General features: G+C 34.9%; 1 protein-coding gene across 5 annotated transcripts in view; it reads right to left on the bottom strand.

Moving 5' to 3' along the window:
* The window catches only part of CFAP47 (cilia and flagella associated protein 47), a 261,132-nt gene that overhangs the window by 47,294 nt on the left and 195,338 nt on the right, over positions 1–18,500 (bottom strand). For 4 of the 5 annotated variants that reach the window (XR_010995832.1, XM_068179785.1, XM_068179786.1 and 1 more), the window contains one exon: positions 13,576–13,671. Coding sequence is in view for 4 of the 5 variants with exons in the window: in XM_068179785.1 (XP_068035886.1) it covers positions 13,576–13,671 (96 nt within the window). In the remaining variant the exon portion in view is untranslated. Of the gene's footprint in view, positions 1–6,120; positions 6,142–13,575; positions 13,672–18,500 lie in introns of those variants that run through there. The other variant, XM_068179788.1, reaches the window with a different exon arrangement.

The raw sequence follows: 18,500 nt of genomic DNA, 5'->3' as shown, positions 1-18,500 counted from the left end.
TTTTTTTTTTTTTTTTTGACAAGTAATGATTTCTGACAGAATCCATTTTTTCAAGCTCTGAAAATTCGCATGTCTACACAATATCATCTTTTATTGTCAGTGTTATCTCACATGCTGGTTATGTACATTCTGGCTACTCAATCATTACACCATGTTAAGACACATCAGTTTAGAAATATCCAGAAATATTTTAACCCTGCTACAAAGATCTGGGAGATGCTGGATCGGTGAATGTGACACATGGCTACTCACCCATCAGACTCAGGTATAGCTACAGATCATATTTAAATTTCATTAAGACTTCATTCAAGTAACACAATATTTTATCCCTTGAATTTCTGCAGTTAATATGATAATTATTACAATTCCCCTGGTCCCCTGAGGGGCAGCTGAAATGTGGTATGAGTTTCCAGCCATAAGGACAATTAGCAGTTCATGGCTGGGGACTGTGCATTGAGTCCTGTTGTGTGAACAAGGTTAAAATCACCCCTGCAGCTGTAATTTAGAGCAAACAGTAATCAAATATCCAATAAATATATGAGCTGGTGACCTCTGAAATTCAGAGATTAATATAAAGGGATATACTTCAGGGCCTCATGAAAAAGAACAAAATGTTCAGAAGCAAACATGTAGGAAATAAATTAGATTGAAAAACCAAATAAAATTAAGTTCAAAAGTGGGAATTAATATTAAGATATTCTGGAAGGGATCAAGGACCTAAATTACTTGACAGTGTGAGGATGGTTCTGAATCATGCAGAAGACAGGCTCTGGATGACTCAATGGTAATTGGGAGCTGCAGTTTTTCTGATCAGGGGAGACTGCTGCAGATCCTGTACCTCTGTGTGAATCCAGAAATGGAAACTATACACTGTCGGCCACAATTCAGATGGCAAGATGACTACTTCATTTTCACATGAAATACAAAACAAATGTCTAAAATTTAGCTTTTACTTCTTTTTTTTTTTTGAACAAACAGTTCGAGTTCCCAGTAAGAGACCAGTTTCCTTTGGATTCAGGAAGGAAGAAAATGGATCATTTCTGATTCTTTTCTAAAACTTAGTTAAAATATTGCCATAGATAAAACCACAATACCTTTCTGGAATAGAAAGGAGACATTTTAGGTCAGTAACTGTAACTTCCTCTGACAACAACTTGTGGTGAGATAACTGGGAATGAAAATTTTCATGCAAGTAACTTAATAGAGATAATCCATTTAAAATCTGTCAAAACAAGAAGCTGCCAGCCTTCAAATCTAAGACATGTTTTCTCTCCATATGGTTTAGTCTCTAAAGCAGCTCAAGGCACAAGTGATTTGCAGCCAAACAGTGAACAAATGTAGGGATAAATGCATTTCCCAACAGCTGTTTGTCATAGGTGTGAACTGAAGAAAAGGCAGAGGAAAAAAATCCTGTATATAAAGATGACAAGGAACAGATCTTTATAAACTGTCAATTGGTATCAATCTAAAGGAAAAAAAAAAAGTTTATTTTCTGATACATGGCAGCAAGGAGTTGGAGAAGAGTAGAAAAAAAGAGTTTAAAAATAGCTCATTTTCCTACAATCTGTAGCTTTTTCTGGTTGAATATATTGAGTCTCAAAATTTAATTTCACTTTTAGATATTTTCCTTTTGTATGTAGACTAATGATGAAAAAACTTAAAATGCTGATTCTTTAGAGGCGATAGGTTACAATGGTAAAGAAAAGAAAGCTGGTACAGTTTGTATCTATTGATGGTACTTGACTTCTTGACCCTTTTTTCATCCCGATGTTGTAAAATAATAAGAAAAATAATAAAATGGAAATTCTGAAAATGTTATTCAGAAACTTCAAAGTACTTTTTTTTTCCTTTTTGGGTTGTATTATTAAAGCATGTTTAAAGCATATTTGATTATGCAGAACTCTGCAGAGATCTTTTTTTTGTTTCTTCACTGCTAAACATTTCAGTCACTATGATCACCTAACTTGAGTTAAATATATAGAAAAAACTCATTTGAAAAAATCAAGGTTCAGTCTCAATAAGTCTTTTTGAACAATAGAATTTAATTAGGAAAAAACCACAGCCACTTGATTTAAAACTTGCCACCGATAGCGAATCCTCCACGTTTCAATGAGAATTGTTCTGAGAGTTAATTAAGCTCATTGTTAAAAATAGGTTTCACTTTTAATTTGTCTACTGAATAACACTGACTTGTTTTCAGTCCCTGCTTTTTACTGTGACACTGAATGCTTCATCACCAACATTCTGCTTTTTAGAGAGACAGGACAAACAAATTGCCACCAAAATTATCTTTGGTCAGTTAAGTAATTAGGGATCACTGAATCTCTCACTCACATGTTGAATCATTTAAACATGCTTTTATTGCAAAGATGAACAACAACTGCAGAAGGCAACCCAGGCTAATTAACACTGTATATCAAATAGAAGGACTCTAGAAGTAAATAGGCTTCAAGAAGTTTGGAAAAAAACCCTGCATTTCTTCAACCAATGAGACTGGCATCAAAAGGTAGAGGTACCAGAAAGCAGGAAAAAAGGCATTTCCACTTAATTCAGAGTTGGGAGAACTGGGTAAATCTATAGATCAAAGAAAGAAAAATAACACAAAAATTAATTCTTGATTTGGAAAAGGGATAAATCAGTAAGAAGAAAAGATTAACAGGATACAGCTTGTGATTTTTCATTTGAAAGGATGTAAAGTAAGCTGGAAAGATAAAGATTATCCAAAATTTCCTCAACAGCTACTGACAAGCTATTGTATTGTCTAGTGTCATTTGCTATTATGTGTGATAAAACTGATTTGCTTGTTTGTGCATGTAGAAAACATGTTGTTGACACAGGTCTGAAAAACAATGCTTTTCAGCAATCAAATTCTTATTTTCCTGTTTAATGGAAAAGAGAAAATTGTATATAATGGCTAGAAAAAAAAGAAATTGGAACAGCCCCTAAGAGGAAAGCATGTAATTCAAGTTTTGGGTTCTGCTTAGGTAAAAAAAAAAGGTAACAAATCTCAGGCACTTACTGTGAAAAAGGCAGTGCTACCTGTAATTAATAGATATCAATCTTTATGGGCATATAATCTTTGTTTTATCTTAGTATCTTTCTGAAGGAGAAAATTACATAATTTACAAGGGATTTTCAGTGCTTGTGAAGAAATCAGATCAAAGACAATTCAACATCAGAAATTGTTACAATACTATAGTTTTCACCTCAGTGTAAAAGCATCTTTATAACACAAGCAGGCAAACAAGGCAATCAAAAAACATTACTTGCATTTTTTAAGTTTATCTATTACAAAAAATCCTGTCAAGTTAACTACACTGAATTGCACACCTTAAAGAGACAGTTAATAGTTCCAATTTAGAGATAAAATAAACAGTCACATCACGAAGTTTCACAGACCTCTTGATGGTTGCAATGGATAATTTTGATTCTATTTCTTCTTTAGGATATTGTGTGAAAATTTGTTTTCCCAATGCTTCACCAAATGATTATGAGAAAGAGGATCTTACCTTTCAAGCCCATGGGTTTTCTTTTGAAACAACCATGGCTTTATTAGGGAAAAAAATTATTACACTTATACCACTGTTTCCTTGGTTTAAAATGAATAAAATGCTAAATTCCTTCTCTCAAGTAAGAGAAGATTTGTGAAAATAAAATTATTAAGTACCTTAAGAAGATGCAAATGTATATAGTACTTAAGGTTCAGTCCACTTTCACTACCCACCTAAATTTCAGAGGTTTTAACTATTTTTTGCAAACACAGGTTTTACCTAATGTAGCAAACAGTAAAAAGAGTAAAATACTTGAGCATAAACTACTGCATGGTAAAAATAATGTTCTGACAAGAGGAGTCTGAGAAAGTAAAACCCTCTTCCAATGCTCTCATGACCCTTTAAATGTACTGTCATCTCAAAAGATGTCATTACTGTGCAAAGAAGTAAGTTTAATTTCCCTCCATTCAACAGATGCTACTAGACCAAGTATGTGGTACTAGACTATAAGTGTAATAAAGCATCTTATGTACATTGTTAAGATAAACTTTGATGTTCAATGAAGAATTTTGTGCTGCATGCTTCAGTGGTTGTGAGGTATTACTCCTTCATATAGTAAAGGTCACGATTGAAACACTTTTCAGCTATTTGCAATATAAGTCCTGGTTCTGCATTTCCCTAAGAACACACAAATGTTGTTCAGTACTTAATAGCAAAATCCTCTCTGTTGACTGACAGAAAAAGCATCACATTGAAATAAAGGCAGTCTGGGTTACAGTTACAGCGCATCCTCATCTTTCACACACAGCAGAAGTGCCCACATTCTCTTTTTCCTGTGTTGGTTTGGGGCTTGCATGGGTTTTCTGAGCTTGGTATCAACAATGCATTCAAAGAAATAAATACTGTTTAAACCTAAATATTATTGTAAGATGCAAGATTGTTAGTAATGTTGATGACTGAAGGTATCAACCTGATCTTCAGGTGAACAAGAAGGATTTCACATAAATATTGTAAAAGCTGAAAGTAAGATCCTGTATCCATCATAAAAGGCAGGGAAGAGAAAGATAAATTTTTGCTGAGACTTATATGAAGAGAGAAGTGGTACTAGTGATATGCATTCGTTTTGCAAATACACTCAGGCAGGTAAAATCCCAATGGCTTTATCAAAACAAAATGGGCTCTGCCTAATCATTCAGGCTTTGTGATAGAAAAGTAAATCAGGGAATCCAAATTCCCCCTGGTAACTGAAAGTTATCAATTTTAATGAGATTGTGAATAATTTATTATCTTTCCCAGAAAAAATATTTTGAATTATTTGTTAATCTTAGTAATAGTATGGCAAAATATCTAGGGAAGAATGAAAGCAGCAGAGTACAAAGAATATGGTGTTAATTTTAATTAAATTATTCCCCCCCTTCAGAGAACAACTTTAAAGACCCCATTTGGCAAGAAATTGAGCTATAGCATTATTGATCCTGGTTTTATCTTAAAAGCAAGGAGAAATATTTAATTTTGAGGTGAACATATAGTTTATGGGCACACCAAATTATTTACTGAAACAATTAACCACACAGATAATCCCACCTCTATTCACACCACAGCAGTTCCAATAGATGCCTGAAACACACATTTACATTTCCTGTAATTAAAGTGCAAGTGAGGCAGATGTTTAAATTTAAATTCTTTGCTATCTGGGGATTGTCTTACCTACCTGAAATTCATCAGATTCAAATATGCTACTGAGCTGAGACTGAACAACCCAAATGCATCTTTCCCTGAAATGAATAATCTGACTTGTGAATCCAACTGCTAGCAGCTCTTATTTCAAACAATCACATATCCTACCACAAAACCAAACATATTCTTTAAGAGTGTATAAACTTTACTATGGGATGTTTAGGGGACAGAACACAGACCCTCTTAAATGTTAAATCTCCTTATTCAGCAGAACCTTTTCTGCTACTTGTAAAAAATATTGGATCTAGATATCACATACAGTGCAAAACTAAAGCTCAGACAACACTGACTTCACCAAGAAGGAGAAAATGCCCATCTGCATGCCCAGAACATTCTGACAGCTTTCCTAACCAAGTCAACTAGTCCTGACAACTTTGTGACTAAAATAAAGAATAAAAAATAATACTTAAAAAACACCCTCTTCTTTCCTTTCAGTTTGTTCCTGACTGCAATTCAGATTGAGATTTCACATAATTACAACTCAGAAAATTTTCAGATAGCAACAGAAATATGTACCTATTGAAGGGTTGTAGAACTCTGAGTTGAGAAAGTAGAATTTATAGAATTTTATATTCTATAAAAGAATTTATAGAGCTGTGGAAAATTTGTAGAAACAAGTTAATTGTTTGGCAGGACACTTATGAAATGACCTGATGGTATAAATTTGACTTGTGCGATTGGGTTTTACAGAAGTACAAGATAAAAAAAGAGACACTCTTGTGTAACACACCTCAGTCTATGCTACATTGCACAGAATTCCAAAAGAGATTCCAGGCTCATCCTGCTGCTCACAGCACTTAAAGACTTTGAGTACCAAGGGTTTGCAAAAACATCTTACCCTTATCTTCTAAATAGCTGTGCCCACTGACCCCTCACACTGTACTGGAGCCTGGACTTCTAAGAACATCTCATGCTACTTGGAATGAGAAAAAAGGGTCAGGACAGGGACTATTATTTGATATGTAAAAAGCTTAATACTTGGGAAATAAGACCTTTAAAATCAAGCTGAAGTACACAATGTTCTACAAGTCAAATTCTGATTAAGAAAAACGTTAATGGTTTCCTGACTTTAAAGTGTGCGCCACTATATTGAGAATTCTGTTACCACTGTGGGTAAAAAATTGTTGTTTAACTACTGAGTGCATACTACATATATATATGTATATATATAATTTTATTTTCTCTTAGCTTCTGTCTTATAATTGACACCCATTCTTCATTGACTAAAAGAAAAAAATGTTCCAGACAAAATCAGTATATGAAAAAAAGAACATTAGTTCAACAGTGTAATTATCATGCACTTTTAAGGCATAAACCATCAAGTTTTCAAAGTTGAAAGATCAGTTTCAATAATGCCTTCTAGCATTTATGCTTTGAAATAAAATCTGTGCCTTGGACAGTTACTTAATAAGGTAAGTTTAAATTGGCTTCTCTCTTGGAAAGTATACAGTAATTAAAACAAACAAACAAAAAAGCCAACTAGCTCTTCTTTCCCTCAAACCCTCAGATCTACTTTTGAAAAACTTAAATTTTTATCATGATCTTTCACCTCCAAATGTTCTTTCCCAAACATACCCTACCTCCTCATTTTAAAATATGTTAAGGGAGCATTTTCTATAATTCTGTACTTGTTTTCAACCTCTATAGGAAAATAAATATGTAATTTTCAAAATTTACATACATTTTTTTCTATTAATACCAATGCCAGTAGGATGGGGTGGAATTTTTGTTGTTTCTTTCATTTGTAGTCTTTTATCCTCTCTCAGTAAGGTTAGATGAGCATCTCCAACATACCTTTAATGTTTCTCAGAACTCAACAGCTGGATAAAGAAGGAAAGTCAACTTAGAAACACAAATTAAGAAAAGCTACAGCAAAATCAACAGTTTTAGTTCTCAGTCAGCAAATTAGCTAGCTTAGGGCAGGAGGGAAACCTACTCCTGACTGTATGTTTGGGGTCCAGCATGGATGTGGAAGCATCTTACACAGATGAATTAATGAGAGACAGAGAGGTCATTGTTCCAAGAGCAGAGGAGGATGGGGAAAATGGAAATAAACAGACATCCAGAAATTTCTCTTAATTCACTCAAGAAACAAGTGATCAATACTGCTGGTAATTTCCCCACTGTGCATGTGCTGCTGGAAACAAAAGATTAGTGCAGATAATTTTTTATAGGCTAGATTTACTGAGTAATTTACAGGTTGAAACAAATCTGTATCTCTGGAGTTTTCACTGGGTTTATAACCTAAACAAGTGAAGGCTAGAATCAAGAATCAGGAAGTGGGGAGGAATTAAGCAGTTCTGTCTTATTCAAGGGCACATCCTGACTCCATCTTGTCCATCGACAGCTGTTATCAAAGAGATTACCAGCAATATGCCATTCTAAGTCAAAATTAATCATCTTTTCATTTTCTACTTCTATTGAAATTGAAGGAGATAACTTCTTATCAAGTTATAAAACAGAGCAGATATTTTTAAATAGAGAAATAGGCCAAGATAATGTGAAATAACAGCCTCCCCTGAGGCTGATTTGCATAGGTTAAATGCTCTGAAGTACTGTACTCTGGATGTTCAGTAACAAATCATGATATTTTGAAGGTAAAATACTGCACGGCCTAGCTAAAACCTGTGAGGCAATTACAGCCTGAAAATCTGTTTTTCATGATAAATCCACATGGGAAGTCTGTGCATCTGTGTGAGACTATGCAAAATCTGGCTTTCTGATGTCTTCCCTTCTTTTATCTGCATCCTGAATATCGATTTTCTTTTCTCTTCTTTTGCAACATCAAGAGAGCATGCTGAAATAGATAAATAATTTCGTTACCCAGTCAAGGGAATGTACTGTTCTACTCCTAAAACGCACAGGATTGTTTTTAAGAGAACATTAACTGAGAATTTTTGCTTATTGTTACAGTGCTGCCTTTTGCTTCCTTAATTTATTTCACTAGAATGGATTCCTAGCAAACACATATAAAGATTTGTCTACAACATATAATCCACAAAGAAAGTAAAATTCAAAGGTAAAAAGAGGGCAGATAACAGGGCAAATAAACATATGTAAAGCATGTATGGCCTGAAGAGATTGCAGAGAAATACAAAGAAAAATCTTTAAGCTTTGTCCTTCTTTATACTAGAAGGCATGAGTGCCTTAAAACACGACAGAAAAATTTCCCTACTGATTTTCCCTATGTGAGGGCAGCCTAAGTGTGCTGTGGCTTTAGAGACCTCTCTAAGGTTTTCCTTGCTGACAGAAGAGACAACCAGCACTCAGGAATGCCACCAGCTTCAACTCATTGATTTTGTAAGCACATCTCTCTAGAGAAAAATATGGCTTAGACCACATCATTTGTGCTGTCATGTCCCAGGACTGAGTAATTACACCCTGTTTCTCTGTCAGCTATAACATGAGGACACTGCTCTTTCAGAATGGTTTCACAGGGGAGAGGCAAGCCAGGGTGATTCAGCAATCAGGAAAAAGCCATGTATGTGGACTAGGCAGGGATCTCACACCTTCCTTTCTGCTGGAAATTTCACAAAGCAAATCTACATCTGTACAAACTTCCAGGTACCAAGACAGTACATCAGAGAAAAAGGAACAAGGGAAAATGCCAGCTGGAGGTTTAAACAGACAGATACCCACATAGGGCCAGGAAGGGAAGTCATTGTGTCTTGCACAGACTAGGTTCAAGAAAACTATTTTGTGTAGGAGCATAAACAGCAATTTCTTCAAAAGCACATGTAATCATTTGAGTAGCAGTTCAGCTGTCAGTGGTGCAGAGTCTAACTAGGTATAGCAAAGCACCACTACTTTGGATTGATTCTATGAGAAAAATCATAAGGTATGAGAAAATAGCTAAGAAACAACTCAAGGAGTCAGTAAAAAAGTTCTGAAGTGATAAGCTATAAAAAAATCTATGGAAAGAAAATAAAGAATCAGAAGTTGGCAAGCCAGCAATATCCTGGATGAACCCATTCCAAGACAAAGGCTGACCTGGCCTCAAATGACTGATGACAAGCTGGGCAGCAAAGATACATCCCACGTCTCATTGGGAATACTGAGCATGGTAATACCTGCCCTGGCAGTGTGTTAGTCCTGGTTATCTACTGCATGTATCAAACCATAAAACCAATCTGTGTATGCTGAAATTACACAAATCCTGCTTGCAAAGTCTCTCTCTACACAGCAAAAGATGCCTACACCAAAAGTGAACCCATGAGGAAGGACTCTCATATTCTAAGGATGAGGACAGGTAGGTTGGGCAAATCCAGTGAAGATGGTATTAAACTATTCTCAGGAAGCTCCTGGTTAATTGATCACCAACTCCATGGCACCTCCAACCACCAGGGACAATCACCAATTCACAAAATTATGCAGCCTGTCAGAAAACCTTTCTCTGACAGACTGGTGCTGAGGACATATGGACCATACATTTTTCTACCTGATATCCAACAGCCAGTAATTCCCCATCTAGAAGCAGTCTCCAACCAGCCAGCCTCTGTTCAATACTCATAGTAACATAACAGAACTGAAGTTAAGCCTGACTTTGTGCACTGAATTGACCCTGCAGTTAATTCTGGACCTTCTCACAAAGCCAGCCCTAACAGCACCGCAGGAGCAGGGACAAAAGTAGTAGGAGGGTATAAGAAAAAAATGAGATGTTAAAGGCAACCTAACCTAGCAAACTGTGCCCCTTCCCAAAAACAACAGACAGTAGAGTAGAAAGAAAAGATGATTTGCCATCCTAAGAACTGATGGAGGAACACTATCAGCAGGAGCCACTGATGTTGGCCTTCACCATCTTCAGCACCTCTGATGAAACTTACAAAGTGTAAAATTATTTCTGCTTATTGTGAGGGACCAAACCTTGGTCATAAAATGCAGTGAAAACACAGAAGAGGAAAGAATACTTAGTGTTTTCCAACATATTTTCAAAATAGTCTTCTAGAATGGAGAAATATTTCTCACAGCTCTTTATCTTTTTTTCCTTTTCTCTGGCTCTTCAAGACATTTGAAGATAATGAAAGCATTATAAAAGAAACAGAGAGGTACTAAGGACAACCAGGGCAACCAAGTATGTTAGTTCTGATGTTTTTTTCAGTCTTTGAAAGCAATAGTAAGAAAAAACAGACTGTGCATGCAAAATTACTGAAAGAAAAACATAGATGCAAATAAGTATAGGATTCAAGAAGCAAATCTTGAAATCTAGTATTTTAGGGAAATGGCCTGAGGACCTGAACAAAATTTATGCCATTTGTTAGGTAAAAGTAGTTTAAAAGCCAAATTATCTGTAATCACAGTGGACTGTATATGACATTAAAAGTATGCTAAAAGGCTTTCTGAAAGAATGTTGAATGAAATATGAAACTGTAATAGTAACATGTTTCCAAAGAGCATACACAGAATTTTAGTATCTCAAATTTGATTGTCATCAACTGGTTTTACACTGCAGGCAGCTTTTTTGGAAAATGTCTCACATTAAAAACATTTATCAAATATATTTCTTCTTTCCTTCCTAAGTGGTCAGCAAAATTAAAAATACATATACTTTAGACAAAACCAAAGTTAGAAGAAAAAAATTAAGGAGTTAATCACAGAGTTCTCCATGGGAAAAGAGATAAAAATGCTACAGATGACATGGCAGCTTAAAATATAGAAGTTTTAAAATATAAAACTTGTGCTGAAATATGGAGAGAGATAGCTAAAAAGCATGTTCATCCATCTGCCCTGTTTACTGCTCCTGTTTACGCTGCACCAAGTGGTTACAACAGAGAGGCTTATTGATCACCCAGAACAGCAGCTAAGCCATAAAATGTGCTGACTGGAGGTTGAATGCAAAATGAGATCAAGCCTTCACTCTGGGGACTGGGTGAAGTGACAGAGTTTGTGACACTGGGAAACCAGGGCAGGAAAAGGGATACTCTGCTCTGAGTACCAATTCCACAGCAGGGCTAGTATTTTGGATTTCTTGTGAAAGATGATGAAAAAATGTCTCCTAGATTCTCAGACTGTCTCAGTATCTCTGAATTTCTACCCCCAGCTTTTAGAGTGAGTGAGGGAAAAACAAGTAATTAATTAGCAACAAGCACAGTTTTTCCATAAGCGTGAATTTTGCTCATAAAATGATCTAGCAATCACATTCCAGCAAGTCCATCAAGAACATTTAGTTCCAACACATTTTCAAAGTATTATTTCTTTTTTTATAGGGAATAATGGTAAGCAGTAACACCTGCATCTAATCTGATCTTCATCTACTGATCTGATCATTAAGATATTTCAGACATAAAAGATGAGGAAAAGTACAACTTTTAAAGATTGCTTCACTGCTCTTATATTTCTTATATTTGTGAAGGTATTGTACTTTCAGTTTTACTGTGTACATAAACTAGATTGTTTTGGACAGTTCCTCACTGCTTCTGTGGGAAAAAAAAAATATATATATATTTGAGGTTATGGCAAAAGTTACAGCTTTTGTATTTGTCTGTATAAAATGTGCTTGTTTCAGCTGGGGTAAAATTAACTTTCTTCCCAGTGGCTGGTATGGGGCAGTGTTTTGGATTTGTGTTGAACACAGTGATGATAATATAGGGATGTTTTTGTTACTGCTGAGCAGGGTTTACACAGAACCAAGGCCTTTTCTGCTTTTCCTGCTGCCACGCTGGGTGAGGAGACTGGTGTGCATGGGAGGCTGGGAGGAGACACAGCCAGGACAGGTCACCCAAACTGACCAAAGGGATATTCCAGACCGTGTGACATCATGGATCAGAGTGTGAAGTGGCGGAAAGAAGGAGCAAGGGGGGATGTTTGGAGTGATGGGGTTTGTCTGCCCAAGTCACTGTTAGATGTGTTGGGGTCCTGGAGATGGCTGAACACCTGCCTGCCCTTGGGAAGCAGTGAATGAACTCCTTGTTTTCCTTTGCTTTGCTTGTGTGGCTTTTACTTCCCATATCAAACTGTCTTTATCTCAGCCCAAGATTTTTCCACCTTTTACCCTTCCAATTCTCACCCTGGTCCTGCTGGCGGGGGTGGGAGCGAGTGGCTGCCTGGGGCTTGGCTGCTGGCTGGGATGAAACCATGAAAAATGTATATATAAAAATGACACGACATGGAGATCAATTCTTACACCTCTTTTTCTTCCAAATCCTTCTTTCTATAACCCCTAGAAATGTTTTGAGGAATAGTAAGCTTCCAGAAGGAAAACCAAAAATAGTTCCTTGCTGGGAACAGTAAGGTCTGCAATATCCTTTACAAAATAAAGATCTGTCAAGTACATCTCCAGAAAAATCATAGCATATGGAAATTGTTTTTTGAACAAAATTGTAAATAAGTGATCCTCACTTCCTATTTCTAAACAAGGTCTTTAATGTGAGATACACACTATTTCTTCAAGGAAAATGTTATGGCTTATTCTGATATCTATATTAACATGAAACAGATGCTCACACATATTTGTGGGGGATAGGAGAAAAGAAAATTAATTTATTTAGTAAATAATTGAAGATATAAATAATTTAACTGTGTGTACTGAAATTAGAAAGCATATCTGAGAAGTAATCAATAGAAATAATTAGTAGGAAAAATATTTAAAATAGGTACAGAAATCTACTTATCTTCTATACTTCATCAATGAATCATTTTAAATCATTGAAATATGCAATTTCTGTGATAATCCAAGCCTTAGAATAACATCAGATAAATCAAATAAATCAATTATTCGCATATACAAGTCAAAAACAAATTTTGGTAAATTTACAGCACTAAAGGCAATTCATTCCTTTCATATTCCATCTCAGATCAGATATGACCAGCAATGACATCTAAAATTTGATTCAGGATAATAAACCAAGTAGTTTAATTCTTTTCAGATAGCTTTTTAATTGAAAAAGTACTGTTTTCTGTATTTTCCTATGAAAATTTTCCCAGAAAATATAGACCAGAATTATCTTAAAAAACCCCAGACAAACAACAAATAAACAAAACCCAAAAAACAATTCACAATCCCCCTGAACAAAACAAAAATGAGCTAAAGTGACTGAAAAGGCTGAAGAGAAATATAAGTGTATTTAGAATTAAATTATTTTCTTTTTTGTTTTCTGTTAATTTGGTAAGAAATTAAAAGTAGTTACAATTGTCCAACTCTTTGATTTTGGAATTTCTTTCCTCCTCTTTTTCTTCTTAACTGATCCTTCAAACTATAGAGATCTTATTTAGAACAATTTTCTTAAAAATTACATATTTTTCCACTCTGCTACTTTATGTTTTAGGAAACTGTAACTTGTTGCAGGTTAAGTTGATAAAATAAGTAACAATAATAGTTTAAATATATATTAAGGGTTAAGAAGCTACATACCTTGTGGCTGTTTAACCAGAAGTTGAAAAACAGATTCCTTACAGGTGGTCTGGGACAGGACAGATGCACTCACATGCTGATTCAACAGCACCTGATCTAAAAAAAAAAAAAAAAAAATTAGAATTCAGAATTGATGGAATGATTTCCCCAATAAAACAGCTTCACAGACAGGTTTTATAAAATACATCCTTGAATGAGAGCACATGGCTCCTTTTTTCCCTGCTCTGTTTAAAGGTTCTCTCAGTATTTTCCTCATTGTGAAGTACAGATACAATATTAATATGGATATCTTTTTAGAGAGAATTAAAATGAAATAACAGTATCAAGAAAACACAAAGTTTAAAACTTTTTCAGTTAAATAACAACTAGAGATTACAAAATAAACTGTTTTCTAAATGAAAAAATCAAGTAGCAATGAAAGCCAATGGTGACATGGAATGTAAGAGACACAGGCTCAGGACCAGCAGTACAGATACAGCTGCAGACTAGAGTTGCTTTCTTGTCAGAAAGTTACTGGATCAACCAACAGATCACTTCATAATGACAGAGGATTTAGACATTATTTAGATTGTTTCACTGATCACTGTCAATGCTGTGGGTAAATGAAAAATGAGACAGGAAAAACTGGTTTGAAGTCCAATTTTATAAACAGGTTTTGGAACCAAAGGAAATTCCTTGCAGGAAATATGTCTAGCAGCTAACTCAAAGAACCTGAGACCAAAAGATAGCCCATATCTGTATAATATGTCATATTAAAGTGTGGTAACACTGCATGATGAACTGCTGACAGGAAGATGGGATACACAGGACTCATCCAACAGCAAGGGACGACTGTCATTTGGGGTTATGGAACAAAGTTAAGATAGCTTTAAGAAACAGAATAATGATCAAAGATATTAAGGAAGGCAGAGAACAGCTCTCTTGGCACTCTCATTCTTGGTTCTTGGAAGAAGAGAAACAATCCCAAAATTATTTCTTCTCAAGAACAAGGTTTCAGGTTTCAGAAACCAGCTTAGAGGTTCAAAGTAAGATTTGCAAACTGTGAGGAAATAAAAAAAGAATTGAAGGGCCCTTGCCAAATATTAAATGGTGGGTGCATAAGAAAAGCTAACACACTTATTTCAATATATCAATAAAACAACTGTATCATCTTCTTTCCTGACCTGAGAGACTGCAGTGGCAAAAACATGGCTATAGTGAAATCTTCCTCTATAATGCTAATTATTCTGTAAGAATTATTTTCTATCTTATTTTTCGGGATGCTAATAAGCTGAATAATTTAAATTTCCCCTATGAGAAGATTTTTTCAAACTTTAAAATATATGGTATTTATTTTTATTTTATATCCTTCTACACATTCAGCTAAAAAGTAATTTTCATACAACTAGCTAACTAATCTCGAGACCTTTTTTTATCTGAAATATATAGTTTCACTGTATGAAATTAAAGGCACTAGGTTATTCTTCATGATGCTTCAAAATTGCATTTATCAGTTCAGAGCTGCATTTATACATTATATGTTATCTTTTTAATTGGTAGCTAAAATAATGATTTGAATTATGTCAGAATGAGCACAAAGTAATGCTAGCATTTGTATTCTAAATTGACTAGATGACTAAAAATAATATTTTTTCACATCTTTACTATTTCACTCTAACACTGACATATATGTAAACATATATATATATATATATATATGCAAAAATACTTAGTCCAATATATTTTGTCTGAACGAAAAATGACCAAATAGCAGACTTGTCTTTGAGTACTTAGTTCAATTGCATAAAGTCCCAGAAGGCAGTTTGAAAATATTTTGCAAAGTACATTTAAAAGGTTACAATTCCATTTTGGAAATCTTTGAATGGGAAAAGACACAGCCAGCCTACTGTGAATGCAGCCTTATCTTGGACATAGGGTAAGTTTTAAAAAGCAATCTTATACACTGCCACAGCTATCAGTTTTCCTACTTCAGGTAATACTGGATTCCAGAGGAACCAATCCACTTCCCTTATCCAATTCCTAATTACTGCTGTACCTTTAATCTTTTCTTTCAGCACAGACCTTCCAACTCTGAAATTAATATCCTCTAAAAAAGCTATTGAAATTTTTTTCTTGAACTAGGAATTTGGACCAACGTAAATACAAAATAAATTGTCCACACTGACTGAAATAAAGCATTATGGTGCTGCCCTGATTTTTAAAAGTGTTTTCTTTTATAGTTCTTTTGAAAGTGTTAAAGTTCTCATAAAACTTCTTTAGCCTTCTGATAATGTTTACATATTTGAGAGTCAGAGTTCCCACACAATTTCATGTATAAATAGAATACTTTACATATTTCTCTGTGGGTAGAGAGAAATGATTGATTGATCCTTAGACCAGTGTGGTTAGAGAGGTGGTAATTCCATCCTCCAATCCACCTTTGGAATTCTATAAATACCAGATGTTCGAATAAAACATCCTCTTCTTCTCCTTTGAACTTACCTAGCTTCTGTGTACTCATTTTGTGTCCAATAGCAACAATTATGATATTAACAAACCATTAATACTTAGGGATTATTCTTATTATCCCTAGACAATAGGGATAATAGATCCCACAGGTTAACTCTGTGGACTCTGGTTTACACTGGAGATTTCAGCAGTTTCAATTATTTATACCATTTTTGTTGCTTCCAAAAAAACTCTTAGTAGAAATACTGTACAGTGGTATTTACAGAAAAGCAGTATAATTCAATCTGAAAGAGCTGAACTAGCGCAGGTTGCTAAACCATCCGTGACAAGAGTCTGCATACTCTGCAGTTCTGGTCACTGGCTCATTCTGGGGAAAATCACCTGCTGTTAAATAAACATTACTCACATGACTATCCTTAATGTAGCTGTGAATGCCAATGTGATTTAGAAATGCATCCATGTGTCTAAATCCTGGGAAGAAAACTTATTGGTATTAAATTCAATAAGAAAATACCTAGTTTAAAGACGTCCAGGGTGGTAGTAGCTTTACTTGCTCTATAATTATCCTAAATAGAAAACTGTTTGTACTACAACAACAGTCAAAATTCACAGAAAGAAACATTTCTGAGGAATAATGCTCTTAGGTTTGAAAAAGCCTCCGAAATGCAAATGGAAGCTTCAGAAATGGTCCAGATAGGACAATTCCCAATTAATGTCTATTTTAATTCCTGAACTATGCCATTCTAAACATAATTTCACATCTATATAGGGCTAAAATTGCCTGTGGTATGTTACTTGAAAATAACAGAGATAACTTGTGTAATTTTCTTTAAAGCATGAAGTAAATCTATAAATGTTAATACTTATTGCTGTTACACCTTAATAATAATGCTCTATTTTCAATGTTGACATGCTGAATTCTCATAAGAAGGGGCCCACGGTCAGAAAGACAATTTCTAAAGATCAAGATCAGTCAGGCATGTCACTCTGATTTCTGAGTTGCTGCCTTCTGTTGATTTCCCCATTACACCCTCTTTCTGGCCTCCAGTAACACCAGCAATAAACCTGACATATTTCTCAAGACATGTAAGGGTCAGGAATGCTAAACTGAACTTCTGTATAAAAAATTTTGCTTATAAGACTAGATTTCTCTTCCTCTGGAAAGAAGGAAATAAGAATTCCAGTTAAGTATTCCTATACAAAGCAAATAATTGAATTAGCAATATCTAAATACAGCTTGAATGCATAAATCAACTATCTTCTTGTAATTAAAACAAAGCAAGCTTTATGTACAGGTCACCAAAACCAACTGAATTAGAAAATTAACATTACAATTAATCTGATTTTAAAAATTCAAGATAGACTTTAAAGGACAGGTATGATTACCCCTTCATAAAGATTGCAGTATAGAATGTATTTTTTTGAAAGATGACCTTTTGTAATTCTACAGATCACTGAAACATTAGATCATCATGATGTCTACTGATCTACTAGTAGATCAGTAGATCAGTCTACTAGGTCTACTGATGGGTAAAGAAAAATGAAGACTGAAAATTTCTGATGCATAAAAATAAACGTTAGTCCCTCATTATCTAAGCCAGATACCTCTGTTTCTGTCACTATTTCTGAACAGCTCCCTGGGACAAGTTCATGCTCAACATGAAAAAAGATTACTGTTTTCACTAGAACAATTAAAAATGCAGTTTCTCTTGTTTCTCAGAATATCATAATGTACTAGGCTTTAGCTGCAATATTTAAGCTCGATAAATATTTTTTTATTAAGTTGCATCACGGATAAATTTGATTATTCTTCTCCATTATTTTGTGAACAGCATACTGGATTAGCATTCTTACAAATTATACCTCATAGTAATGGAATACTAAACTGAGCTGTCTGGCACTAGATTTATTCTCAATAAGATAAGCAGTTTACATCTCTGAATTGCTCTTGTTTTGTATAAATCAGAATCCCAGCTTGCACTTTCCACTAGAATAAAGCTTCCTGCATTTATGATATGCAACAGGAACCTTTATACCACAGATGTAATACACTCTTACACTTCAAAAGTTGAAATAATCAGTTATTTCCTGGTCAAATAGGGTGGATTGCACAGCTAGTCATTCACAACACTTCTAATTCACACAGTCTGGGCTAAGATAAGCACACAGGGTAGATGGAGTGAGGGAAAAATACAAAGGGTTAACATTTTAGCAAGAAAATTGCATTACTAATAATGCAAAAGTTCACTTTGTCTTCAGCTGTTCCAGGAATGATGTGTTGATGAACAAAGCAATTCAAAACTGAGGTACACCAATAATTTATCAAGGTACCTCTGGACTGAAGCTCTACTATCCATCATGTCAGTTCCTCTCCCTAATTTGCATTGCAATCTCTATCATCATCCATGTCATTAATAAAGGTCTTGAATAATATGGGCCCCAAGGCTGACCCCTGGGGTGCAACACTCATTACCAGC

The sequence above is a fragment of the Anomalospiza imberbis genome, chromosome 2 (genome assembly GCF_031753505.1).
Source record: "Anomalospiza imberbis isolate Cuckoo-Finch-1a 21T00152 chromosome 2, ASM3175350v1, whole genome shotgun sequence".
Lineage (NCBI taxonomy): Eukaryota > Metazoa > Chordata > Aves > Passeriformes > Viduidae > Anomalospiza > Anomalospiza imberbis.
The sequence above is the reverse complement of the archived record's forward strand: the minus strand, read 5'-3'. Positions and strand labels throughout refer to the sequence as shown.